At 55.8% G+C, this 25,835-nt stretch overlaps 1 protein-coding gene across 7 annotated transcripts in view; it reads left to right on the top strand.

Moving 5' to 3' along the window:
- Positions 1–23,605, top strand: part of SLC29A1 (solute carrier family 29 member 1 (Augustine blood group)) — a 33,884-nt gene extending 10,279 nt beyond the window's left edge. For 3 of the 7 annotated variants that reach the window (XM_010391789.4, XM_039568718.1, XM_010391790.4), the window contains 12 exons: positions 15,939–16,021; positions 16,477–16,558; positions 16,797–16,969; positions 17,191–17,330; positions 17,538–17,672; positions 17,825–17,922; positions 18,251–18,341; positions 18,470–18,558; positions 18,694–18,802; positions 20,081–20,166; positions 21,833–22,032; positions 22,593–22,704. In XM_010391789.4, the coding sequence (XP_010390091.2) occupies positions 15,993–16,021; positions 16,477–16,558; positions 16,797–16,969; positions 17,191–17,330; positions 17,538–17,672; positions 17,825–17,922; positions 18,251–18,341; positions 18,470–18,558; positions 18,694–18,802; positions 20,081–20,166; positions 21,833–22,032; positions 22,593–22,704 (1,344 nt within the window). In that variant the 5' untranslated portion in view covers positions 15,939–15,992. Of the gene's footprint in view, positions 1–697; positions 756–874; positions 1,019–13,975; positions 14,339–15,129; positions 15,245–15,938; positions 16,022–16,476; positions 16,559–16,796; positions 16,970–17,190; positions 17,331–17,537; positions 17,673–17,824; positions 17,923–18,250; positions 18,342–18,469; positions 18,559–18,693; positions 18,803–20,080; positions 20,167–21,832; positions 22,033–22,592 lie in introns of those variants that run through there. The other 4 variants (XM_039568716.1, XM_039568717.1, XM_010391791.4 and 1 more) reach the window with 4 other exon arrangements.
- The last annotated feature ends 2,230 nt before the right edge of the window (positions 23,606–25,835 follow it).

The following is a 25,835-nucleotide window of genomic DNA, read 5'->3' as shown; positions in this document are numbered from 1 at the left end:
TCATCTTAGAGTTTGTTCCTGCCCTTTGGATACTGCATACACACGGTACTTATATCCTCCGAATATAGGGGGATTGCTAAGGTTCACAGGGCTCTGCACATTGCCTGCCATCCTGGGTAGCACCACCACGAATACACAGTGCAAAAAGCTGTCTTTAATCCTCTCTGTGACTTACAGAATCATAAACGGTTTGGGTTGGAAGATCATTGAGTTCCAATCCCCCTGCCATGGGCAGGGATGACACCCACTAGATCACTAACTCCAGACAGTTATTTATATATGTGTATACACATGCGTATGTATATATACGCTTGTGTATGTATATGTGTACGTATATATACACATCCGTATATGTATAAATAAGGATATATATTACACCCTTAGGTGGTGACTGCCAGCAGAGAGTGTTTTTGTCTGGATTAGAACGCAGCATGTGGGACAAGTGAGGAACGTAGCAAACTTAGGGGCCAGTTCACACTCCATTCAGAGCCATACTTTAATGCATAGCTCCCGTTACAGCTATAATATTTACTAACGCATGGAGATTAACGCAAACCCGGCGCTGGGTGCGGCTCCGGAGTTAGAGAGGGCTTGCTCTGCTCTCTCTTCCCAAGAAGCAGGCGGCCCGCGGCCGGGGGTTTTCCCGCCAGATGCGGGGCGTGGAGCTGCAGTCGGCGTAAAAATGGGGGCGGGCAGGGGCGGGCAGGGGAAGGGACAGCAGCAGAACGCGGGGCGGCGCGGACAGCGCGGCGCAGGTGGGTTCCCCCCGAGGTGCGCACGGCTGCCCGCGGAGGGGTCGCGGCTCTGCTCACCCTTTCTCTCCCGGGGGCGAGGGGGAGCGGGGAAGGGGCGGGAAGCGGGGAAACCCGCCGCCTCTCCCACGCGGGAACCGCGTGGCACTGAAGGCGGCAGGAGGGGAAGGAGGAGTTTAGAGAGCGGGACGGAGGCGGCGGGTTCATCCGCACCGGCGAGAGAAGGAGCCGGAGCCGGCAGGCAGCGGTGGGCGCCTGCGTTCCAGGTATTGGCTCAAAGTCGCCGAGCTTTTGGCCACCCCGGCTCCCTCCGAGGCTCCACGAGGCGTTTCAAAGCTGCCGGGTGCGTGGGCAGCCCTCGGAGGAAGCCGGGGGATGCCCCAAGCTCAGAACCCGGCGCCACAGCGTGGGGAGAGGCGGCGTGCGAGTCGCGGGTTGGGGGGCCGGAGGGGTGTAAGATGCACAGATACTGCTTTTTTGGGGGGGGGGGATTCTTCCTTGCTACTTTGCACGGCAACTACAAATCCCCTTTCACAGTTACTGCCGGGGGGAGAGCATGTGGTTTTGGGGATGCGAAGTGGAGCGGCCAGCACGTGGCTCTGGGGATGCAAAGCGCACCGATGCTCTGATACTTGGGATGCAGGACTTCACCGAGGGGTTTGTGCAGCGCTCCTGCGGCCGCAGAGGTGCACATCCCTGCCGAGCAGTGGCGCGTGTGCACGGCAGGCAGTGTCTGCCACCGTGCCTCAGCCGACGGGTGTTGTGGGGAGCCGCTGGCAGGTGCGTGGGCAGGGTGTCGTGTGCTGCTGTGCGAGAAGTGGGGCAGAGCCCCCTCGGCTGACAGAAAAACTGCTGGGTCAGGGTTGCTCCAGGTCCTGCTCAAGAAAATGCTCCCAGTTGGCTGTGGGATGCTGTGGAAGATTTCAATGAGTGTTTCTTTCCATTCCTGAGCAAACCGTCAGCGTTAAGGGAGAGCCTGGTCCAAGCAGAAGCACCAAGAGCTCCTGTAGAGCCCTTTTGTGCTGTCCTCCTCACCCCTGTAGTTAAATCTGAGCTTCACACCCCTGCTAGATGCTAATACTGCCAGACCAACACAGTCCCTGCCTGTACTCACCAGCACTCCCATCTGCCTCTTGGGAATGGGCTGTGGAACTGCAGACTGTGTGGGAAGGCAACAGCGGCTAAGCCCCGGAGCTGTGGGATCGCAGACAAGTAAAGCCTGTATCCTTGATCCCCAGGGCTAGGGGCTACAGGAGGAATTTGTGCAGCTGTTGGCCACAGCTGGATGCACTTCCCGGCAGCTCTGAAACAGAAAGCAGCCCAACAGCCCCTCAGTTCCCTGTTGTGAGCAGACACAGTTGAGGGACTTCTGTGAGTGCCGACATGGGAAATCCCACTCTCTTTCTGCACTGCATCCCAGCTTGGTGGCATTGTTTCCACTCACCAGCCCCTGGAAGGTGCTGGACGGCCTCAGGCTCCCTCGAGCCTGCCTCCTCTGCAAAGCTATCTCAGGATATGGCTGTGCAGGGATGCTTTTCCCTTGGGTTCACTTTGTGCAGCTCATGGGCCACTGATAGTGTCAGTCCGGTGCTGACACCACATGTATGCCCTCCAAAGCACTCCTGCTCCTGCCATTGCTTTTTGCTCCTGGAAAAGACAGGTAGGCTTGCTCTTGGCTCACCAAAAAGGTTTTCACAGAGCAAAGGCACCTTCTTTTCAGCACCAAGGGCTGTAACATCAGACCCAGAAGATGCTTTGCAGGATGACTCTTCCCTCCACAACTAGCACAGACACGAGGTGGAGGCTTACACTGTATCAGATACCTGGAGTGAGGAGGCTGAAGAAATTCACTTCAGCTTGAATCAGTAGATGTAGCACCAGCACACAGGACAATATGGCACCTGCATCCTGCAGTTGTCCCTTTTCTCCAGTCCTTGCCAAGCTGCATAATTAACTACTGGCATCAATTCCCAGCATGACATCCGTGCTCTCATTATCTTGGGCTGGGAGGTGTTAATGAGCTTCTTCCTCTTTAAAGATGAGCCATGGGCTTTGTTGTTGCCCTGGCCTGACCTGTCTTATTCCTTGTTGTGGTATGGGGGTAAGCCAGGGTGTGGATGACAAGGTGCCCGTTCACCCACTCCCATGCTGCACCTTCCTCACTCTGCCCAGCTTCATTCCCAGCTCTCCTGGCAGAGGCAGGGCTTAGGGAGCAGCCCATTGGGATGGAGGGAGCCCAGGACCACCTGTGTGCCCTGTCCAAGTGGGAAGGCACCAGCCACTGGCTTTGGGAAGCCAGCAAACAGCTTCTGGTGGTTTTCACGGGACACATGTAGATCTTGGTTGTTTTTGTTCAGTGTAATGTCCAGGCCCTTGGCAAGTGCTACGGAAGCTGCAGCACCTGCTCTCATCCACAGAATTCCATTCTCTAGTGGTCCTTGCCAGCTCCGTGCTGACCCCACAATGTAAACCTCGCTTACCTCCCTGTGCCTTCCTGAGCTTTCCCAACACCAAGCTCTGTCCTGAGACACCTGCCAGCCCAGCACTGTGCTGCTTGGGGCTGCAGGACTGCCAGCTCCCAGAGTCTCATCTCTGTGCTAACTCTTACTCAGCTGCCAACAAGCTGAGGCCCAGAGCACTATGTGGAGTGAGCTACAGGCATTTTCAGCCAGGCAGAAGTCAGGGTTTTACCAGCCACACAGCTATTTTGATTTGATTAAGCAGTGCTATAGGAAGCTGTAATTGCTTCTTAGGTTAAGAGTGTGCAAGATGTGGGATGGGGAACAACTGTGCAGAGTAGGAGCAGACCCTGGGTGGGTCTGGTTACATCAGGATGCGTGGTCTGGAGGGTCTCAGTGCCCCAGCTGAGGCAGCAGCAAAGTACTGCACCCCATTTTCCCACTCCAGATTCTGCAGACCTAGCTGGGGGGCTGTATATGGGCTCTGGGGTCCCCGTGTTGGAGAAGAGCTGTGATGCTGCATGAGGAATGCTTCTGAGGATTGCTGTTCCCATGAGACAAGGGAAGCTGTTGTGTAGGAATAACACTAACAGTCCTTCTTAATTTCATTGCTGATGGAGGTGATATGAAAAACATCACTGTTGTGACCTTTTGGTCCTGCTCTGGCTTGGAGCAGGCTTTTTCCTGGTCTTGCCAATCCCCAAGAAAGGGGAGGCTCAAAGCTCTGTGTGTGTGGCTTTCATGCACTAACTGTGACACAAATTGGTGAGCCTGGCGTTCTGGGTGCAGTGCTCAAGGCTCTCTTTCAGCCTCTTGGTTAAGCCATCGGTGAGCACAGTCAGGTTTTATCTCCAGGAGACCAACTTTCCTTGGGGCCAAAAGGGAGCAGAGACCTATTGCCTGCCTGGCAGCTCGTACAGAAGCTGTCAGCAGGAAATCAGGCAGATTTCCGCAGGGCCTTCTTGCTGCTTCCTACCACACGACTGCCAGTGAGACTTGCTTTAGTTCATTTGCTTTAGAACTAGTCTGATAGGAAGGCACCTCGCTGTGAAATTTCCAGCTGGAAATTCATGGAGTGAGCAGACCAGGAAGCTGCAGAGGGAGGAGGCAGGTGTGGCTGAGTGGGCAGCAGCAGTGGGACTGGAGGGTCGTGCCATCGGCCTCCCATGTGCTGAGCAGCTTGCTCTGGCCACGTACTGAGGCTCAGTCATGGCAGCAGGACTGTGTCATCAGCCGTGCTGTGCCAAGGGCAAGCCATCAACCTGAATGTGTATCTGCGTCCCCAGACTGACACTGAAGTGGCTCCAGCCTCCTGCAAGGCTGCTGGGGAGAGGGTTGTCCTGCCTGGGTTGCCCTGCTTGGCTTCTCTGCTGCCCAAGCTGTGGCTCCAAACATGGTCCTCATCCCTGCTTGGTTCATTTTTCCTTGCACATCCAACCACTGACACTGTGCAGGGACACAGAGCCAGTTTACACCTGCAGCTGAGGGCCTGCTCACCTGGCTCCAGCCCCTGAGGGCTTTGGAGTTTTGCTAGAGTTTTTGTTCATGGTCATAGTAAACCCTCATGAGAAGAACTCCCCTGTTTTAAGCTTGGGGATAACCCCTGGAGAACAGCCAGGGTGGCAGGAGGGACTGGTGACAGATCTGGCTTCTCAGTCCTGCCCAAGGCTCAGGGTTGAAGGAGATGCCAGCCTTATCTGCCTTGCCTGCTCTGCATGTGACAAGCCTTGTTATTTCCTGGCCTCAGGACCAAGTTGGAGGCAATTCCATATTTTATCCTCCTTCAGTGCTGTACGCTCAGCTCCCTGATGGTATTTGCTCTGGACTGGAGTTCTGCCCCCACAGGGAGCCCAGTGCCACAGGACGCACACAGTGCTTTCATCTCATTAAGGTTTGTAGGTGTTGGGCTGTGGCTGAGGATGGCAGGGTTGGGTGGGTCTTCGTGGCATCCTGGCAAGAGCAGGAGTGTTATCCATTAACCACAGGAGGAGACAGACCAACGGCAACGCAACCAAGCTATTATGAAGTGATCCACCCTACCCTGCAGCTGCTCCTTCCCGTCTTCACACCCACTCCTTGTGGCCACGCAAGGCTGGCGTGTCTGTGTAGTGAACCACATCAGGACATCGATCTGCCAGTGTGTTCCTGGACAGGGCTGTTACCCCGGAGGCAGCGGGAACGGGGTGCCCACATGATGCAGAATCCATGCCTTGCGGGGGATGAGGGAGGTGCTGAAGAGCACTGCGTTCTCCTTGCCTGGGCTCTGCAGCTGGGCTGCCTCCAAAAGGGGAGCCTTTGACCAGAAACAAAACAGCATCAGTAAATAGCCTGGCAATCGATACTCAACACACAAGTTATCTGCTACCAGCTGTCCCTCCCTTCCTTCGCTGTGGCTGTGAGGGAGATGCACTGTGTCAGAGGGGATTGCTTCAGCAGGGCTCAGCCCCTGGGCTCCCCATCCCTTGGCATCACTGTGGGAGTGCATCAGCATCCACCCAGGCAAGCCCTGATGGACACCTTGCCAGATGGCCAGCCCACCTCAGTGAGGCTGCTGTAACCTTGGGTCTCCCAGCAGGGTGTCTAGAGCTGCCTTCATCTCCTCTGCTCCCCACATTAATCTGGGGAGGCTGAGAGGCTGGTGGAGCCTGCAAGCCAATGCTAGCGGCTGCAAAGTGCCATTTCCACATGAGCAGAGCACTTGGTGGCTCGCATCCAGAGTTTTCCGTGCTTCCCTGGGATATCCTAAGGATACTCAGGGTCCCAGACAGGCTGCGATATCATGGCTGTGGCACACTGGGTGGTGGCTGTTTGCATGGATGTAGCAGCACAGGCTGGGATTTGGAAGGGACGTGACTTGCTCTTTCCCAACTTGTGGCTGGGCTTATTATTATTGGTTGTGTGGGAGATTCTGTTTTGATGGGATTTGGGCAGACACAGCTGTCCCCACCTCCTGTTTTCTCTCCCTGCCTGATCCTACTTGCATAAAGATTTCCCTGTTTTGCTGCTGTTTAGCCAAGGCCAGTGCCAAGGGTGGGAGGTTTGGGCTCTGACTTATTTGCTCCGAAGGAGGTGTCTGCCTCGAGTCTTGCTTTGGCTCCTCATGTGAGACCTTAGTCCTGCCAGGCTGTTTGGGGAAGCTGACTTATTCAGGGAAGAGGGTGCCAGAGATGGTGCTTCTGCCCTGGGTGTTTGCTCCAACTCCTTTGCTTGCACCACATCTCTGACAGCATGCTGCCTCCTTGGCTTTCCATTCCTTGGTCCACGGATTGTGGGTTACCCACACAGCTCTTCTGTGTCTGCCACAGAGCAGGGATATGGCAAACCCAACTTTCAGCAGGCAGCATCTTTCCTGCTGGGAAATGTGCAGGTGTATGTGGCTCCTCGAGTCCCTTCAGCTTCTGGGACTTGTGGGGACCCCTTTACCCCACTCTTTGGAGATGGCTGCAGCTTTGGAAGTGAGTGATTTGGCACAAGCAGACCCAGACAGGACATCCATCCCTTCCCCTTCCTTTTGTTTCTGGGGATTGTGGGGTGCCCCTTGGCTGGGACAAAGCGGGTTTTTGAGGTGAGGGGGGATAGACACTCTCTGTCTCTTGGAGCAGAGCCACTGTGAAATAGCTGCATTTAGCACCTGAAGCCAGTTCGGGATTTGCAAGATGCTGTGGCTGTCCGGGCAGTGAGCAGGATCTTGGGAGGACGGGTGGCTGGCAGACAGACTGCACGGGACCCCGACAAGTCCCAAAACCTGCTTCTGTGCTCACCATCCCCTTTCTCAGCAGGGCTGCAGACATTTAATGCCAAAAGCAGCGGTCAGCCAGGGCCCCTATTCTGAGCTGGCCTACAAGCGAAAAGCCCCTTTGGTCTGTGGGGACCCAAGATAGCCCATGTATTTCTGTCCTGGCCACTGGGCACGGCTGACATGCAGAGGACAGAGCCAACCTCGACTCGCCACAGGCCAGTGGTAGTTGGCTCCTGCATGTCTGTCCCAGCTTCTGCCAAAGGGGGCTGCTGCTCAGTGGGGAGGAATTGCCTCTCCGAATTTTGGAAGCTGGGGAGATGGTGACACCAAGGGAAGATTTTGTTGTTCTGGCTCTGATTTCATTTCTGTGTCCTCCACTAAATTGGAAACAGCTGTGCAGCCCAGACCAGCCTCCAAAAAACTGCTGAGGGGGAGCAAAATGATCTTTGCACCCCAAACAGGGCTGGCAGCCTGCTGTAGGCCTTCTGCTGGGCTGTCCAGGTGTGAGGGCAAGGCTCACTTTGTCCTGCCCTGGGGATGCTCTCCCACCTGCTCGGGGGACAACAGTTCAGCAGCTCCCACTGGGTTTGGGCAGCTCTTGCCTGCTGAGGGTCCTGCCAGCTCTGCACCTTTGAATCTGGCTCCATCAAGGAGGAAGCCAGAGTTGGAAGGACAGCCTCTCTCCTGGGAGGTGGAGGTGCCGTGGGGTGCAGGAGGTGGCCAGGTGGCAGGGGGTTGCTGCAGGCAGGTGCTCTCACTGCTGGTTGGCTGCCAGCTTTTCCTGCTCTTCTAGAAGCATCCCCATTTTGGGGACAAGTGAGTGAGGGCTCAGGCTCTCCTTGGGGAAAGGAGTTCTTGTAAAGTGCAGGATGGCATTTGGGGTGGGAGAGTGGTTGAGCTGAGCCCTCCAAGCCCCTTCTGCCTTGCCCCTCACTGCAGGACTGTCTTGAGGACCTCTCAAATAGAATGTAAGCTGTCCCCATCCTTCTCCTCTGGACCTTCAATGCAGGTTTCTCCATGCTCAGCTCCTTTATGTTGTTCCTGGCCTGACTCCTTCTGGGGTCTGCCAGCTCTGAGCTCAGTCCTGGAGCCAGGAATATGAAGCAATGAAGGGGGAATCATCTCCACTCTACATCCCAGCACCCTGGGGGCTGCTGGGGGCAGGTGGCCTCCTGCAGTCCTGCTCTTCCTCTCTGGTGCTGCTCCCCAAGCAGTGACCTTGGAGTAACCATGTGTTATTGGCTGATATGACCCTACCAAGCCCAGGAGAAGGCAGGCTATGGAAAAATTCATCTTACCCCTCTTTCATTCCTTGGCTGTGGGATTCTATCCCCTGGGTTTCCTCCCACGCATTCAGTGAGTCCTTATCTTCAGACTTGTCTGGCTAAGAGCTGTTTTGCTCTGGTCCTGTTTTGCTGTAAGCTCCTCTTCGCTCCCCTCAGCTGCAGACATGAGGGGGAAGTGGGACATGGTCCTGTAGGCTCAGCCCACCCCTCTCACGTGCTTCAGCTGCTGCCTAAGGTGTGGCCAACCAAGATACCATCAGTGCAGACAGACAGGGATTCCTCTTGAGCAAGCCTGAACACAGAGAGGGCAAAAGCTGCTAATGCAAAAGAGGTGCATCTGACAGCCACATCCTAAGGGGTCTTACCTAAGCGCTGTCCCAGCCCACCAGGGAGCATCCCTCTTCCCACCCGTGTGGAAATAAGGCTGTGGGATAGCCAGGCTGCAGGCAGGCAAGAGCCATAGCTGTGCTTTGTGTTGTGCATGGTTGGGATTGCCTTTGTCCTCTGTGCATAGCTGTCCTGGCATGTGCTGGCCTGTGCCACTACTGCATCAAGACCCAGGCTCCTCTGTGCAAGGAGGACCTGCTTCCAGCTCGGGGCTGCCTCTGGCTGCTCCTTGTGCTCCCAGCTGAATTTTACATTAATGATGTCCGGTTATTCTCCCCAGGTGTCCTGTAAGGTTTTCTCCACTTGGAAGCGGAAACGTGGTTTCCTCCCATTGTGCTTCTTCCTGCTGCAGCCTCCAGATCGATTCCAGGGAAGCACCCCTTCCAGAAGCACTTCCCCTCCCCGTGGCCCCCAGGCAGCACCTCCACTGGCCATGCTGGCACCCCTGGGGCTTGGACCAGCCCTGCAGACATGGGCTGTGAGGGTCTGCTGAGGATGCCAGGCAAGGATGAAGGTTTGGGGTGAGGCACCCCCAGGCTCTCCCCAAACCCATGATGGTCCCTCAGGAAGCCATGGTCAGGTGTTGTGAGCTTGGTATGAGCTGTGCATGCCCACAGTGGGTCACCCTCTGCCCCTTCCCACCTTCTTGCAGTTCCTGGAGGTGCTGAAAGCTGCCTGGAAGCACCATCCAAGTCCTGGAGATGGTTTCTGCCTGGGCTTGGAGGCTTCTGCAGCTGCACTGAGTGAAGCCCTGAGCAAATCCCTCCCTTTGCCCTTGGGAGAAAGGGTCTTTGTTTTAGTAAATTTCCAACAAATGGAGTTTGAAGCTAGCCCTGGAAAAACATGTCTCCTTCCACAGCCTCCCAAGAAGCAGGTCAGGGTTTTGGCTTGTAGGGGATGGTCCTTTCCCTGGGCAGAGCAGCCTAAGTGGGTGCCATCAGAGAAACTAGCTTCTTGGAAGAATCCTGTCTCTGCAAACAATCTCCTGACATCAGCTTATCTCTTCTCCTCTGACGCCTGCTCATAAATGACGTTTCCCCCCCCCCCACCCCCCCCCCAGCTCCTGCCCTCCCCCAGGCTCTTGTATCTCCTCCTGCATCCCCAAACCACCGGCCCTGGAGCAGGCAACGGCTCCAATATTTGTGGGGCTTTTCCTACCTCTCCCAAGGCGGCATTGTCCCTGCATTGTCCTGTGGCCTGAAGTGACAAGGAGCAAGGGGCTGGGACCACCCTGCCTTTCTGGTAAGCTTGTTGTGACATTACAATGTCCCCCTGCAGCGTCTGATGGGATGCTGGGTGGGAGCACCCATCTCTGCTCCTGGGGGGTTGTATGGGTGCCTGGAGGGGTTTTCTCTGGCCAGGGACCAGACTGCACCTGGCCTTGGGCACTCACCACATGCTGAGGAGAGAGGTGTGTGGGTTCTTCATGGGGCTGCCATCGATGGCATTTGACCAGCAATAGTCAGGGCTGGGAACCCACGCAGCTGCCCCGCTGGAGAGGTGGATGTCCAGGGCTTCCTGGGACTCAGTAATGTCACCTAGGGTAGTTTTAAGACTGGCTCTGCCTTCTACCTGATGGGAAACCCTTCAGCGACAGTGCTTGAGTCCCGACAGGCCCTGGGGAATTTGCTGCCCAGCCGGATCGATTTACCTGCCAGGGGCAAGGGCCCCCAGGGAGCCTCTCAGGGCTCCTTTAACTCTCCAGATAAGGGACTTTGCAGCTGGTTGGTCTACGCAGTTCAAAACACACCAGGGCTTAATGCTCCCCCTGCACCACCCGGCATCCGAGATAACAGCAAGTGCTGGGAGCGGCATCAGTGTCCACAGCTGTTGCTCTACGAGGAGTTTGTGCTGTCTGCTAGTGCAGCAAGCCCGGAGGCAGAGGGGGTCTAGAGATGCCTCTCCTGTTGTCCTTGGAGGAGTGGAGGGATCGAGGTGAAGCAGGTCAGAAACATTGCCCAGGGACCCTCATTCTGTGGGGTGAGGGTGTTGCACAGAGCACCTTGTAAGAGGTTTTTTTCTGCTGGCCGAGCCCAGGCAAAGCAGTGGACTTTGCAGACAGCAAGTCAAGGGAGAAGGCAGAAATACCTGCTCCCTTCTGCTCCCCTGCTAAGCTCTCTCCTCAGGATGCAGGCATGGAGTAGGGCTGGGAGAGCAGATGGCATCACAAGGCTGTTTACTGAGAAGCAGAAAGGAGAAGAAGAATATCAACTTGCTGATGGAAACCGCTCACAAAGCACTCCAGGACTAGGAAAGCTGCTACAGGATGTTGGACAGATCAGGGATCAGAGAAAGAGAGACCATAGCAGAAAAGACAGATGAAGCTTTTGCCCCTCTGTGAGCTCCACAAGAGCCTGAGCAGTTTCTTCCACCTTCCTTTGGGGAGCTCCTCAGAGCATCTGCAGAGGCAAGGTTAGAAAGCAAAGGTAAACAGCAACAAGTGTCTTGGGCTGGGCAATGTTTCCCAGAAGGAAAGGGAGGATGAAGTGGCTCGCTGTGACTGTGTGGCCTCTAGTCATTCATTCACAACTGCCCCAGCCCCCAGGGACTGGGAGGAGGGAAAGATGACGTTCTTTTCTAAGAAGGGCGGAAGGAACTTCAGGGAAAAGCCGACTGCTGAATCTGCTGCGTGTCCTGGGTGTCTGTGCAGGGACAGGGCCTGTGGGCAGGTGGGGAGGCTCCTGTCGAGGGGCCCCCAGGACTGGAGCAGCACGTCCTAGGGAGTCTGGGCTCAGAGTACCCACACTGCTTCCAAAAAAAAAAATTCCAGTCAGCTTTCAGCCCAGTTTTTAAGGGAACTTGCTGGTCAGGAGGGAAAGTCCTTACTTGGCTCCATAATTAGTATGAAAACAGGAAGGAGGATGTAGGAGTCAGCAGTCAGTTTTTGCAGTGAAAACATATCTTTGCGTTGGTCACATGCTTTTTCAACACATTCATGAGTGACCTGGAAAAGGGAATGAGCAAGGAGATGATAGGGCTTTGCTGAGGTGATTGGATTACTCAGGTTCATGGGGACAAGTGCCAGCTAGGAGGAGTACTGACAACCATTACAACACCAGGCAACTGAAATTCAGTTTAGATAAATATCAAGTGATAGACAAGGGGGGAAAGGGAAAAAGCCCCAGATCTGCAAACAAGATTATGCACTGAGCCAGCCATGAGCTGGCCACTCACAGCAAGGCCTGGGGCTATTTCAGATAGCTCAGTGTGCATAAAAACACATACTGCATCATCTTTCCCAGTTAAAAAGCAGAAACAAAGCAGGAAAGCCTTGTGCCACTCTTCAAATCGGTGTCTCACCCTCCCACAGTCCCTGTGTGCCCCCAGAATCAGCACCTCTGGAAGGATCGAGAGGAGCCAGGGAAGGTTAGGAGAAAAGCAACAAGGAGGACCGAAGGCATGGAGCCATGCCTGAATGACTAAGTGAGCTAGAATTTCTCGGTTTGGAAAATGTGCTGTTGGGTGGATACAATCCAGGTCTGTAAAGCAGCCACTCCAATGTTCATCCACCCTTTGATGTCGAAGGCAAGGGAGCCTTGGTGAGGCCCTGCATGTGGGGAGAGCTGCTGCCCCCTCTCAGAAGCTCCTGAGTTGAAGGGGTAAGCAGGATTTCACAGAAGTGAAACCCACCATGGCTACAAAACACATGAACATCGTGTCCCTTTCAGCTCAGAGGCTGGGGGAACAGTCAGGCAGTTAGTCCGTACCCGTGCCACATTTACTCTTTCCTAGCATCTGCTTTTGCCCTCTGGTGGAGACCAGCTTGGAGCCAGACCAGCCTCTGCTTTGACTCAAGGCACCTTCCTACCCTTGTTTTGGGAGGGCTTGTGTTTCTCTCAGCACTGCAGTGGTGGCACACAACTCATCTGTCTTGTGAAATACAAGCGTGTGTCCTCGCAGCCAGTGACTGATGGTGGAGGTGGGCAGGACGCTGCCCAGGACGCTGATTCCCCGCACCCCGGCACAAGGTAGGAGGATCCGCAAGCAGCATGGTCAGAGTTCAGGCACGCATATGAAATCTCATGAAACAGGCAGTCTCATGAGTGCTTCCTATCTTCCAGCTGAGTCATGGCCACCAAGGTTTCGTGTGACTTGCATACCTGTGCTGGGCTTGTTTCATGCCTGCAGATAAACCTTGAGGAGCCCCTGGATCAGCCTTCCTGACAGGAGAACTTCGGTGTTGCCCAGTGGGCAAGCAGATGTAGGGCATGAGGTGAAAGGCTGGTGAGGCAACTGGTCCTGTCCCATCTTGGCTGTGCTTGGAGGAAGTACTGATATTATCCCTGCAAAGTGATCCCCTGACAAGTAGTGTCAGGAGGACACGAGGTGCTTGTCATTGAGTCTGCTGGCAACCCCTTGGCTATGGACTGCCAGGACACTTCTACACTTGGTGTGCTGTAAACGGCTTCTCTTTAGAGCTGGTGATTCTGGGTGTAATTCCATGGTGCCATAGCATGCCTACATGGCACCAGGGAATTGCTCAAGTGGGAAGCTAAGCATGCACTGCACTCGCCCTTGGCTAAGGCAGCAGAAGCAGGGAAAAAGGAGATGTGGGGAAAGGGAGAGGTAGGGAAGTGTCCAAAGCCAGGTGACAAATGGCTGCCTGCAGGTGTGGCTGTCCTGCAGTGCGGGTTTTTCTGCAGAGGTTAGGCAGCTTTGGTGACAACTGGCCCTGCCGTCAGCTCCCAGGGCTTGGCTGGCAGTGGGGCTGCACGTGGCCACCGAGGGTGTCACTTAGCATCTGTCACAGTCTTTGTGTGGCATGAAAGGACAATTAAAATTGTGCCATCTCTTGTTTGAACCTGCTCAAAGGTTCTAGCCTATGGTTTGTTAAGCCCACTCTTTGTGATCTTGCTTCTTCTGTGGGGGTAAGACAGACTACTCTATGCCCAGGAAGAAAAGGCCAAGGCCCCACATCACTCCTCCTTTTCCCTGTCCCTCAGGATGTGCAGCCACCACCAGCAGAGGCTGGTGGCTGGGCTAAACACCAGCAGACTCCTGCGGGAGGCGGTTGGAGCTGTGCCGGCTGGAAGAGTGGCATCTGTTCCCATGTCCCATCGGGTAGGGCACCTCCCCCCAAGAGGGAGCAGGGTTGCCACCTGTTGCTGGTGTTGATTCCTGTGACCTTTTCTGTTTGTTGTAGGGTTCTTTATAACAGCAGCTGGAAGTGTTTCCCACTGTAATGACTGCTGCCCTTGGCAGGCACTGTCTCTTTGTGGAAAAAATTAGGAGGCATTTAGCGAAGTGAGACAGAAAACAAACAGAGCAGGCAGGAGACTGCGGCCGGGCAGTGCCTGCCAAGAAGGCCGGGCTCCTGACGCAGGGATGTGGGCACTCTCCAGACGGAAGCAGGAGGCGGTGGGAAAGCAGCATGGCGGAGCGCCCTGCCCCAGCACCCCCAGAGTCTCACTCCCGACCTCCCCTGCCTCCTCCCCAACACCCCCGGCTCCTGCCATCCCTTCCACGGCACACTTGCCTTCCTCCCTTCCCTGGATGCTTGGGCAGCGGGACCTGGGCTGTGTGCCAGCTGTGGTACCCGATACCTCTTCTCCTCCTCCTCCGTGAGTGCCGCTAGACCCACAGGGCTCCAGCCCCCGTGACTTGAGCCAGGGCCCGGCACTCACCCCCAAGAGCGGGGGTGTGGACGCAGGGGGACACACTGCCTTCAAATACTCTGAACACAGGGCTCACCCTGGCTCTGTCCTCTCTCCTCAGGTATGTCCGTGGGGTCAGTCCCTGCCCCTATTTCTTGGGACAGCGATATGACCTGGAGGGGGCTGGAAGGGGGATCAGGGGCTTGGCTGGCAAGGGGAAGCATGTTGAGGGCTTGCTGGGGACCCACGGGGGAAGCTGAGATTTTCTTGCCTATTTTGGGTTGAGATCTGTTTGCTTGGAGACAAGCAATGCCCTGGTGGGGTTTCTGTGTGCAAGGCGATGGCAGTTGTGTTTGCAGACCCCTCTGCTAATCCCGGGTCAGGATGTCTCCTCCCCGCCGAGGCACCGGCAGCCTGCCAGGAGGGGATTTTGGGATGTTTTGTCTGGAAGCCCAGATGGCTCAGAAGGGCAAGGCAGGAGCTGTCGTGCCCCCAAGCTCTCTGTGTGGGAAGGCAGGGGAGCGGTGCTGCAGATGGCTCCGACATAAACAGGGTGGCACCTGCCGGGTTGGTAGAGCCCTCTAGCCTTTGCAGGCATACTTTTGTCCTGCTCTGTCTTTCCCAAGCAGCCCAAGGGGCTTCCAAAATCCCTCTCCACATCCTGCCGCCTCTGTTTCGGTTCCATCACAGCTCAGGCTCCCCAGCCTGCAGGATCCTACCGGGGGAGGAGGCGAGCTGTGCCCAGAACCCCACGGGCAGCTGCGCCAGGGACGGGCTGCGCTGCCTTTAATGCATGCCGGGGCTGGAAGGGACTACAGATCCCAGCATGCTGCTGCCTGTCTCCTCCTCCTCCGCCCTACCTGGCAGGGCGCGGGCAGGGATGCTGCAGGCGGCATTGCAGCGGGCGTCCGCGGGGCATGTCCCAGGGGGGCCGGGGACACGGCGCCGGCAGCCCCGCTGCAGGTGAAGCCCTGCGAGAAGTGCCGGAGCTCCCCATGCTGCGCCGCCCGGACTGGAAAAGGACAAGGCAGGCCTGCGGTTCCTCCGGGCGGCTAATCCCCCTCTGCCTCGGGAAGAGGGGGTGACCGGGGAGGGAAGGTCCCTTCTCGGGGCTCCGGGGGCCGCATCTCTGGGGCTCTCAGAGCGGTGCAGCGCCTGGGCAGGTGGTGACGGGGAAAAAGGAGCGGTGGGCGCCCGGGAGGGGACAGCAGTGCCAGGGACGCCCTTGGCTTTTCAAGGTGACCCAGGAGAGGGCTGTGAGAGCCGCAGGGAAGTGGAATTGAAAACGGGGGATTTGCTGGTTCTGGCCGGAGAGGCTGCTGAATTAAATGTGTCTTTTGTGCCACCGAGCCCCGGGCGTTGGAGGGAGCTGGGGCTGGCAGGGGGGGCAGACACAGCCCACTGCGCACATGCTTCACTCACAGCCCCAGGATTGGGGACAGAGAGCTGCAGGCTCACAAATCCCTTAAGAGCCTGCTGCAGGCAGCTGGGCAGCCAGCATGAGTAGTCTGGGTACCTCGGGAAAGCAGTTTCCTTTCGAAGGGAAGGCTTCGTGTGCCCAGCCAGCAGAATAAGTGTGTGACTGTGTTTTCTGGGTTGGTGTTTGACTCTCAGTACTGTGGAGCACTTACCTGGCAGCATGGGTTGGGGTTAAAACCAGTGCTGCCCCTGCCTGGCTTGTGTCTCTCACTTTCTCATAAAATCTTCTGTTTGCTTTCCAGACGGAGAGCAGCCACAAGACTTGCTGGGACCTGTGCTGACTCTTGCCACACAAGATGACAGCAAGAGATGGGCCCCAAGATAGGTAATGACGGTTTCTGATGTAGCTATCACATCCAGGATACCAGGAGGTGAGGGAGGACAGGGGGACCCAGCATCTGGGGGTCCCTCTCTCCTGCATGCTTACTGGGCTACCAAGCTGTCCCTTCTTTCTCAGCTTTTCCATAGCAAATGGGCTGAAAACAGTCTCCTGTAAGCATGCCTGGGGAGCCTAACTCCCTCCCATATCTCCTGATGGATGCTGTGTATCTGGCTGCTACATGCCGATGAGCAGTCTCTCCCTGCCTTTGTACCTTCCTGGGGAGGGCCTCCCACAGCCCCTCTGCAGTGCCACATCTCTGGCAGCCCAGGCTAGCAAGGGCTGTGGGGCAGGGGCAGGGCAATAAATATTGTCTGGTGCTTCCCACCACAGGGTCAGAAGCAATACCTCTCCCTGACACTGCCCAGCTTCCTCTCTAAAGCACTCTGTCCCATTCACAGGTACAAGGCTGTCTGGCTGATTTTCTTCATCCTTGGCCTGGGAACTCTGCTGCCATGGAATTTCTTCATGACTGCCAGGGAGGTGAGGGCTTCCCTCCTGCTGTTGTCCATGACACTCATTGTCTCCTGTCATGTCTAGGGACCATGGTGTGGATGTGGCAGCATGGCACAGCATGCAGAGGACCACAAGCGTGTGTGATCTGGGTGTGATGAGTGGCACTGAGGCAGCAGGAGGGATGGCCATGGGTCTGGACAAAGAATAAGGATGGCCTGGGAAGGGCTTGCAGAATCTCAGCCCCACCAGGCTCCTTCCTTTGCAGTACTTCATCAGCCGCCTTGTGGACCCGGAGGAGACAAGCCACGTCAGGAACCAGACTGGTGAGGCCACCGTCACACCCTCCTACCTGCAGTCTGTGTTTGACAACTTCATGACTCTCTGCGCCATGGTGCCCCTCCTTATCTTCACCTGCCTCAACTCCTTCATCCACCAGCGGTGAGCCCTGCTCTGTCCTTGCCCCTGCCAGCCCCCATAGGTCCACCCAGCCCTGGCCTGTTCTCTTGTCCCAGCACTGAGCCAAGGTACAGCCCATTCTAAGACAAAACACTGGTCTCCTGTCTCAGGGTTTGGCTGGGATTCCCACAGTTAGAGCTTGGTCTCAGCCCCACAGGTTTTTGGGGGGCTTGGGTTATCCTCACTGAGTCCCTCTTTTGTAGGATTCCCCAGCAGATCCGCATCTCGGGCAGCCTGGTGGCCATTGGGCTGGTGTTTTTAGTCACCGCAATCATGGTGAAAGTCCCCATGGAGCCTCTTCCCTTCTTCGTCTTTACCATGATCAGCATTATCTTCATCAACTGTGAGTGAAGCAGTGGGGGAAGGAAAGGGACACAGCCCCATGGCTAGGGCTGATCCCTCTGGGACAAAAGCATGAACCTCACTGTGGGAGAGCCAGGGAGGAGGGACACTTGCCTTGCCTTGCAGGGCGGGGGCCTTGGCTCCCTGCACAGGTGCAGTCCGTCCTTGCCTCTGGTTTCTCATGTCTGCTCATCTTTCCTGTTTGCAGCCTTTGGTGCCATTCTGCAGGGCAGCCTGTTTGGGCTGGCAGGGCTCCTGCCTGCCAGCTACACAGCCCCCATCATGAGCGGGCAGGGTCTGGCAGGCACCTTCGCTGCTTTGGCGATGATCTTCAGTATTGCCAGTGAGTAATCCCTGCCTCGCAGGTGACAGGGCCTTCCCAGAGCACTGCTGTCACAGGATCTGCTGGGGTCATGCTGTGTGGGAGATGGCAGCAGGGCCTTGCTCCTCTCAGCCCTCATCATCTTCCTTTCCTCTCCCTTCCTGTGCTCTCAGTTGGTGCCCAGCAACCCGACAGCTTCATCGGTTACTTCACCACAGCCTGTGTGACAATCGTGCTGGCAATCGTCTCCTACGTAGTTCTGCCTCACATGGTGAGACTGTTGTCCTGGTGGGGAAGGGCCTGGGGACATGGGACCTTTGCACATCCCAGCAGCCCAGCCTTGGCTCCTACCAGCCTCCAACTCTTGTGTCAGGGCAGGCTCTCCTGTGTCCCAAGGGAGCACTCTGGGATACTTCCCACCACAGATACCCCAGAATACTTGGGGTATCTGAGTCCCTTGGTGAGCAGGAAACCATCAATATCAGACATAACTGGAAGGAATACTTTGCCCATATTGCCCATATCTGCTGTTGTCACATAGCCCCTGGCAGCCTTCTTTCTGCACGCATGAATGAGTCCTCCATGCTGTCTCTCTGCAGGATTTCTTCCGATACTACTCCATGAAGGACAAGACAGAGTACCGCGTGTACAATGCAGAGCTGGAGACCAAGAGAGACCTGATTAAGAAAGGTGAGGGGCTGAGAGAAGGAAGAGAAAAGGGAAAGAGAAAAAGCTTAAAGAAAGAACGAGATAGAAGGACTGAATTAGATCCCAGCTTTGTGGGGTCTGCTATGCCCTACTTGTGTCTCTCCCTGCAGACGAGAATGGGATGGAGCAGAATAACTCAAAGATCATCCCTATCCACAACCCTGATGAGCAGCCCTCTGTCATTGCTATTTTTAAGAAGGTCTGTGAGTTGCCAGCGTCCTGCCCTTCCTTTCGGGATGGGCACAGGTGTAGGAGAGCATGGGGAGAGGAGACCAGCCCTGCACTGGTCTCTTGCCCTGTGTTTGGTACCAGCATTTTTCTTTCATCTGCCTAGCTCTGGGTCATGGCCCTGTCCGTCTGCTTCGTCTTCACTGTCACCATCAGCGTCTTTCCTGCCATCACAGCTAAGGTGTCCACTGTCCTTGGAGAGGGAAACAAATGGGGTAAGTGTGCCAGGGATGGGGGTGAGGTAGGGAAAAACTGAGAACAAGGTAAAAAGAAAGTGGGGCTTGAAGGTATGTGTGGTGGGGTAACCCTGCCTGGATGCCAGGTGCCCACCAAAGCCACTCCAGCACTCCCCTCCAGAACTGGACAGGGGAGAGAAAATAGGACAAAAGGCTTTTGGGTGGAGATAAGGACAGCAAGAAATCACTCACCAATTACTGTCACAGGCAAAACAGACTCAACTTGGGGAAAATTAATTTAATTTATTGCCAATCAAATCAGTAGCATAATGAGAAATAAAAACTAAATCTTAAAACACCTTCCATCCACCCCTCCCTTCTTTCCAGGCTTAAGTTTATTCACGACTTCTTTATCTCCTCCCTCTGCAGCACTGCAGGGGGACAGGGAATGAGGGTTGCAGTCAGTTCATCACACTTTGCTCTGCTGCTGCTTCCTTCTCAGGGGGAGGACACCTCCTATTCTTCCCCTCCTCCAGCATGGGAGGCAGTCCTCCATGAAGTCCAATGTGAGTGCTTCCCACAGGCTGCAGTTCTTCATGAACTGCTTCAGCCTGGGTCCCTTCCATGGGGCGCAGTCCTTTAGGAACAGACTGTTTCAGCATGGGTCCCCTGCAGGGTCACAAGTCCTACCAGCAAACCTGCTTCAGAGTGGGGTCTTGCAGAGGCAGCAGGTGGATATCTGCTCACTGTGGACCTCCTTGGGCTGCATGGGGAAAGCCTGCCTCGCCATGGTCTTCACCGCAGGCTGCAGGGGAATTTTTGCTCTGACATCTGGAGCACCTTTTCCCCCTCCTTTTCCACTGGCCTTGGTGTCTGCAGAGCTGTTTCTGTCACATATTCTCACTTCTCTCTCTGGCTGCAACTGCACATGTTGAGATTTTTTTTCCCCTTCTTAGTGTGTTATCCCATATCACCCTACCGCTGTCACTGATGGCCTTGGCCAGTGGTGGGTCTGTCTTGGAGCCATCTGGCATTGGCTCTGTCAGACTTGGGGGAGCTTCTAGCAGCTTCTCAGAAGCCGCCCCTGTAGCTCACCCCCCTACCAAAACCTTGCCACACAAACCAAATACAGAATGCCTGAAGGGAAGAAGGAACCACTGTGCATGATGGTTTGGATGCGAACACCAGCCTGGCTGGGAGACCATTCCAGGCCTTAGTGGGAAACTGCTAGGACCTAGGCCTGAAAGTCAGTCTCTGTGCAATGGGTATGAGGGGTTGGGGCACACTAAGCTCATCACTGACCTCCCCCTTCTGCAGGTCTCTACTTCATTCCTGTCTCCTGCTTCCTGCTCTTTAATGTCTTTGACTGGACGGGACGGAGTCTCACTGCCCTCTTCATGTGGGTAAGCATGGGGCAGGGAGCAAATGCCCAGGCAGTGTCCATCCCTAGGTCCCTCAGCCACGGCTCTCAGTGAGGCTGCCATCCACGGCTTGGAGCAGGAAGGAGGTGCAGAGCTAACTCCTGCTTTAAGTTCTAAGTGGAGATTGATGGGTTAGAGTCAAGAACCACAGCGTTGTTCTGTCCTCCCACCCCTCTTTCAACATGGCTCGGATGAAGCTGCCTCCTCCATTTCAGCCTCTCTGTAAACAAACCTTCACTCCAGCTATGCAAACGATGAGACAGGATGGCGACAGGGAAAGAGGGTGAAAGACAGGGCAGCCCAAAATAAAACCTCTGGCCTCAGCACAGGACACAGCTGCTTCAAAGACCCTTGTCCTGAGAGCAGGGCAGGGCCATGCCATGTGGGCTACAAAACTGTCCCCTGCCACATCCCCTTGCTCTGATCTCCCCAGAATGGGCAAGGAAGGGGGCTGTCCTGTCTGGGTCTCTTCCTGCCCCTTCACCCACCCTCCAAGTGCTGTTTCCCCCTGTATTGTTCAGGCTGTTTGTTTAGAGAAGCTCCTCAGGACCACGTGCCATATGGGGTCTGCCTGGGCCTGACTTCCCCATGGCCTGGAGCTGCTTCTCCCCTGGCTATCACTGCTTGTTGCCTTTGGTCTTGGCCGTGAGCCGCCTTGCCTGGTGTCCAGGCCACAGCCTCCATGGTGGGAAGACCCAGCAGGAGACATTTCCAAAACAAGGCTGTGTGGAAAGTCTGACTGCATGTGGTTTGGGCCACATTTCCCTGGTTGGGGCCCTGCTCGCTCTTTTTCTCCTCAAGCAGGAGAGGCAACTGCTTTCTCCAGTTTGCCCCATAGACATGGCAGCTGGCCTAACCTCAGCTTCCTCCTGTGTTCATGGAGTTTCCTGTGGCCACGCCAGCCCAGCAGCTCCCAAGGCAGCCGTGGGTCTCTCCTCACCTCAGACCAGTGAGCCCTGTCATCTACGAACCTGGCACCTCACTGAGGGGACCCCAGAAAGAACGAGGCCTGTCTCGTTCCAGGGGCTGCCTTGGTCCCAGCTGCGGGGACAACACAGGGGGTGGTACCTCCTTCTTTGTCCCTCAGGACTGTTGCCTCAGTCGCTCAGGAACTCTGGTAGGATCCAAGGAGACTGTAATTTGGTCCGTGCCTTTCCCAGCACATTCCAAAACAACCCCAGCATAATCCCTTTCCCAGATTGCTGGATCTTGCCCTGCTTGGCTGCGGGATGGCGCAGGACGCTGAAAAGCTGGCTAAAGCCCATTTTGCAGGCGGTGAGGTGCCACAGGGGATTTACCTCAGCCACCCTTGTCCTGCACGCTGGCTCACTGCATGAGCGAGCACAAAGCTCTCTTGCCTGCCTGCCTGTTGCCAGCAAGGGCTTAACAGTTGCCCACAAGCCCAGTTCAGTATTTTGGCTCTAGTGCTGCTTCAAGTCACCTGCAACAGGACTTTCAGACCTAGGAAAACCTACAGCAGGTGGTGATGCTGAGATTTGTTGTGGCAGAGAAAGTCTCTCAGCAGCTTTGCCATCTTTGTGGCTCCTCCACAGCCCTGGCGCAGTAGGGACAGCCTCTGTAGAGCCCCTGCCATGGGATGGGGAATGTCCAGTTCTCAGCTGCTCAGCGATCTGTGTTTTTCTCCCAGCCCGGGAAGGACAGCTGCCTCCTGCCAGTGATGGTGGTCCTCCGTGTCATCTTTGTCCCTCTGTTCATGCTGTGCAACATGCAACCCCGTTACTACCTGCCCGTTGTGTTCTCTCATGACGCCTGGTACATCATCTTCATGATCTTCTTCTCCATCTCCAATGGCTACCTGGCCAGCCTGTGCATGTGCTTCGGGCCAAAGTGAGTGTGAGCTGCGGACAAGGGAAGGGTTGGTTACTCCCCCAGATGCCAGCCCTGGCATGGCTCCTGGAGTCTGCCTCTGCCCAGCTTTGGCATCTGGAGAAGAGGCCACAGGCACAGAAGGGAATTGTCACTACCCCCAGTGTCCCATCTCCTAGGCTTGTGCCTCCATATCCTCGGGATGAGGAAGCTATTTGGGCTCTCCATTTTCCCCACCTGCCACGCAGGGGAATGGGCTGGATATAGCGGGGATCTGGAGGGGAGCAAAGCGTGGCACAGCGCCCACAGCAGGGTGAGCGGCCTTGCCCAGCACAGGCAGCACGAGGAGTCCCACAGGGGTCAGAGGGGGATGTCCCTAGTGCCGGCAGCTTCAGGGTGGCCACCCTGATGCACTTTATGAGCCCACAGGGTGGAGACTTGGAGTTCTTGTGGCTCTGGGAGCCAAGGTGGATTTCTTCTTGCCGTTCCTCTGCTGCAGACGAACCTCCTAGCTCCACCAAACAGCAGGGCACAGGATGTGCATCCTGAGGATGGATCTCTGACACCTGTTTCTCCCCTAGGAAAGTGCTGGCGCACGAAGCAGAGACAGCTGGAGCTGTCATGGCATTTTTCCTGTCACTGGGTTTGGCCCTAGGAGCTGCCATCTCCTTTCTGGTCCGAATTCTCATCTAGCAGAGGCACACAGGGTGCAGGGACACCAAGAGATGGCTCCGCATCCTTCACTGAGGCCCTGGACACCTCAGCACTGTGGGGAAATAACAGCTCACACCTGTCCCTGCCAGATCACACTGCCACAGCAGACATTACACCCAGGGACGGTTCCACTCCTGCAGGGTTGGCCTGGTTCCTGCCATGCTCGGCTGTGTGATGCCTTCAGGCCTACGTGCCTTCTCCTTCCCTGTGTTGTGTGTGTTGCAAGACCCCCCGGGATCTCAGAGAGGTCCAGCTGCTTCCCATGCTGCATAATTTCCCCGGCTCAAGGCCAAAAGCCATTTTCAGCCTCTTTCTCTCTGACAGAGTGAAAGGCTGGTAACCAGTGTTAGTCCTTCTCTTGCCCTTGTCTCCAAAGCACCTAGGAGATTCTCTCCTCTCCTTCTAGGGGGCCTGGAAATACCCCACACCCCTCCTCCTGCTGGTAAGACTTGTAAATGGGGAGGAGAGCCCCAGCCAGCCTTGCCATCCCTGCTCTCTGCTAGACGCACATCCCCCTGCCCAGTGGTATCCCAAGAGTGTAGACATCTGTGTCCCAGCCACAGAAAGAGCCAACGCTGTGGCTAGGCTGAGGGAGGAGGAGGTCTCCACACCCCACCTTCTCCCCCTCTCCTTGCCTCTGTTCCCTTTTTTGTTCTGGTGATTCTGCCATTGTTTTTTTTTCAGCCTCCTGGTTGTGTGACAGGAGGTTCCACTGTGGGCTACAAGAGGAGAGGCAGCAACTCCCTTCCCAACAAAGCTGCTGTCCCTGTCCACCTGTGCTGCAAGGGAGGCCTCACCTCTCCCTTGGCTTTCCTGTCCCTTGTCGTGTAAATGTGTCTATACAGTTGCCATTTTCTATAAAAAGACCAAAATGCTCCTTTGGGTATGTGTTTTTGTCTCCATCACCACAGGGGAGAGGGGCTGTGGAGGGACAAGGGTTGAAGTGAGAAGGCACTGGCTTTTCCTTGGCATGTGGTGGTCCCCTGTAACCAGCATCAGATGTGGAAATGGTGTGGGCATGCCCTGCACAGTCAGGCCCAGCTGTGAGGACACAGCCAGTGTGGGAAGGGGATTGTAGAACCATAAAATCAGAATGGATCAGGGTGGAAGGGGCCTTGAAGATCATCCAGCTCCAAACCCCCTGCCATGGCCCGCGACAACTTCCACTACACCAGGTTACCCGCCTGGCCTTGAACACTTTGAGGTGTGGGGCATACACAGCTTCTCTGGGCAACCTATTCCAGTGCCTCACCACCCTCACAGTAATAAATAATAAATATCTAAACCTTCCCTCTGTTTGAAAACATTCCCCCTTGTCCTACATACATTTTGTCCCTGTCCATCTTTCTTGTAGGTCCCCTTCAGGTACTGGAAGGCCACAATTAGGTTACACCAAAGCCTTCTCCAGGCTGAACAATCCCAATTCTTTCCTTGTAGGAGAGGTGCTCCATCCCGCTGATCATGTTGGTGTTCCTCCTCTGGACTATCTCCAGCAGGTCCAAGTCCTTCCTCTGCTGGGGACCCCGGAGCTGGATGCAGCACTGCAGTGGGGTCTCACCAGAGCACAGCAGAGGGACAGAAAACCGTCCCTTACCCTGCTGGCCACACTGCTTTGGATGCAGCCCAGGACACGATTGTCTTTCTGAGCTGTGAGTGCTCATGGTGAACTCATAGCCAGTCTCTCATCCATCAGCACCCCAGGGATGCTGCCCTCGACGTACACAAGGGAACCACCGACACCTCTGATAAAGAGCAGATGCACCTTCACATTTTGTGGTGCAGTGACCTGCAGCACAGCACCTGGGAGCTTTCCTTGTGCCTGGGAACAGCCGGAGTGCCCCCTCCTGCTCTTGGGGTGAACTACACCTGTCTGCCAGTGGGAATCCCCCTCCCTCTGTCCCACATCATTCACAGCCATCACCTCCTTGCACCACTAGGCATCAAAACCCATGTGGGGGCTCGGGTCCCCTCATCGCAATTCAGCTTCCTTTGCTGGTCAGGACTTTTGTACCCACAGCCTCAACACAAGAATCACGGAATGGGTCAGGTTGGAAGGGACCACAGTGGCTCACCTGGTCCAACCTCACTGCTCATGCAGAGCCATCCTAGAGCACATGGCACAGGATTGTGTCCAAACAGTTCTCGAGTATCTCCACTGAGGGAGACTCCACAGCCTCTCTGTTGTGGCAATCTGTTCCAGTGCTGGGTCACCCACACAGTAAAGAAGCTCTTCCTCGTGTTCAGGTGGAACTTCCTGTGCATCAGTTTCTGCCCATTGCCTCCTGTCCTATTGCTGGGCACCACCAAGCAGAGCCTGGAAACATCCTCTTGGCACCTCCCTTGAGATACTCATAGACACTGATGAGCTCCCCTCTCAGTCATCTCGAGCTGAATAAGCCCAGCTCCCTCAGCCTTTCCTCTTAAGAGAGTTGCTCCAGTCCCTTAGTAATATTTGTTACCCTCCTGGACCAGCTCCAGGGGCTTCCATGTCTCTCCTGTACTGAGGGGCTCAGAACTGGACAGAGTACTCCAGATACTGGAACGGTAAGGCTTAAGATTGATTTATCTTATTATTTCCCTTGGACAATGAAAAGACAACATCTCCAAACACGGCTTTACAACGGGGCCCCGGGCCTACCCTACACTCGGGCCCGGACACCTTCTGTCCCCGCCCCCTCTCTGCTCTGCTGCGCTTACACGCAGCCCCAGGCCGGCACACCTACGCGGCTCCCGGCCTCGGGGGGAGCTGCAGGAGGAAGCTGGGGCGGATTCCCGGTTCCCTGCCCCAGCCGTGGAGCCGAAGAGGCGCCACCGTAACCCCTGTGGAATACTCTGGAAGTACTTTTTCTGCCCGTAGCTGTATTCCTCCGCGACGGGGCGCGGAAAAGAGTTCCTCGCCGGGGCTCTTCGCCGCCCCTCGCCGTGGCGCTCAGAGGTCCCGGTCCTGCGACCCTCCGAGCGTCGCGGCGAAGAGCGGCGGGGAGCCCCAGCTGGTGACCGCACAGCAGCTGCATGAAGCCGAGCATTCATTGCACGCCCGCCCCCGCCATGGCCGCCGCTAAACGGCAATGCCGATGCCTCCCATACACCCTCCATCTGTGGTTCGCTGA

This window comes from Corvus cornix, chromosome 3 (genome assembly GCF_000738735.6).
Source record: "Corvus cornix cornix isolate S_Up_H32 chromosome 3, ASM73873v5, whole genome shotgun sequence".
NCBI lineage: Eukaryota > Metazoa > Chordata > Aves > Passeriformes > Corvidae > Corvus > Corvus cornix.
The sequence above is the reverse complement of the archived record's forward strand: the minus strand, read 5'-3'. Positions and strand labels throughout refer to the sequence as shown.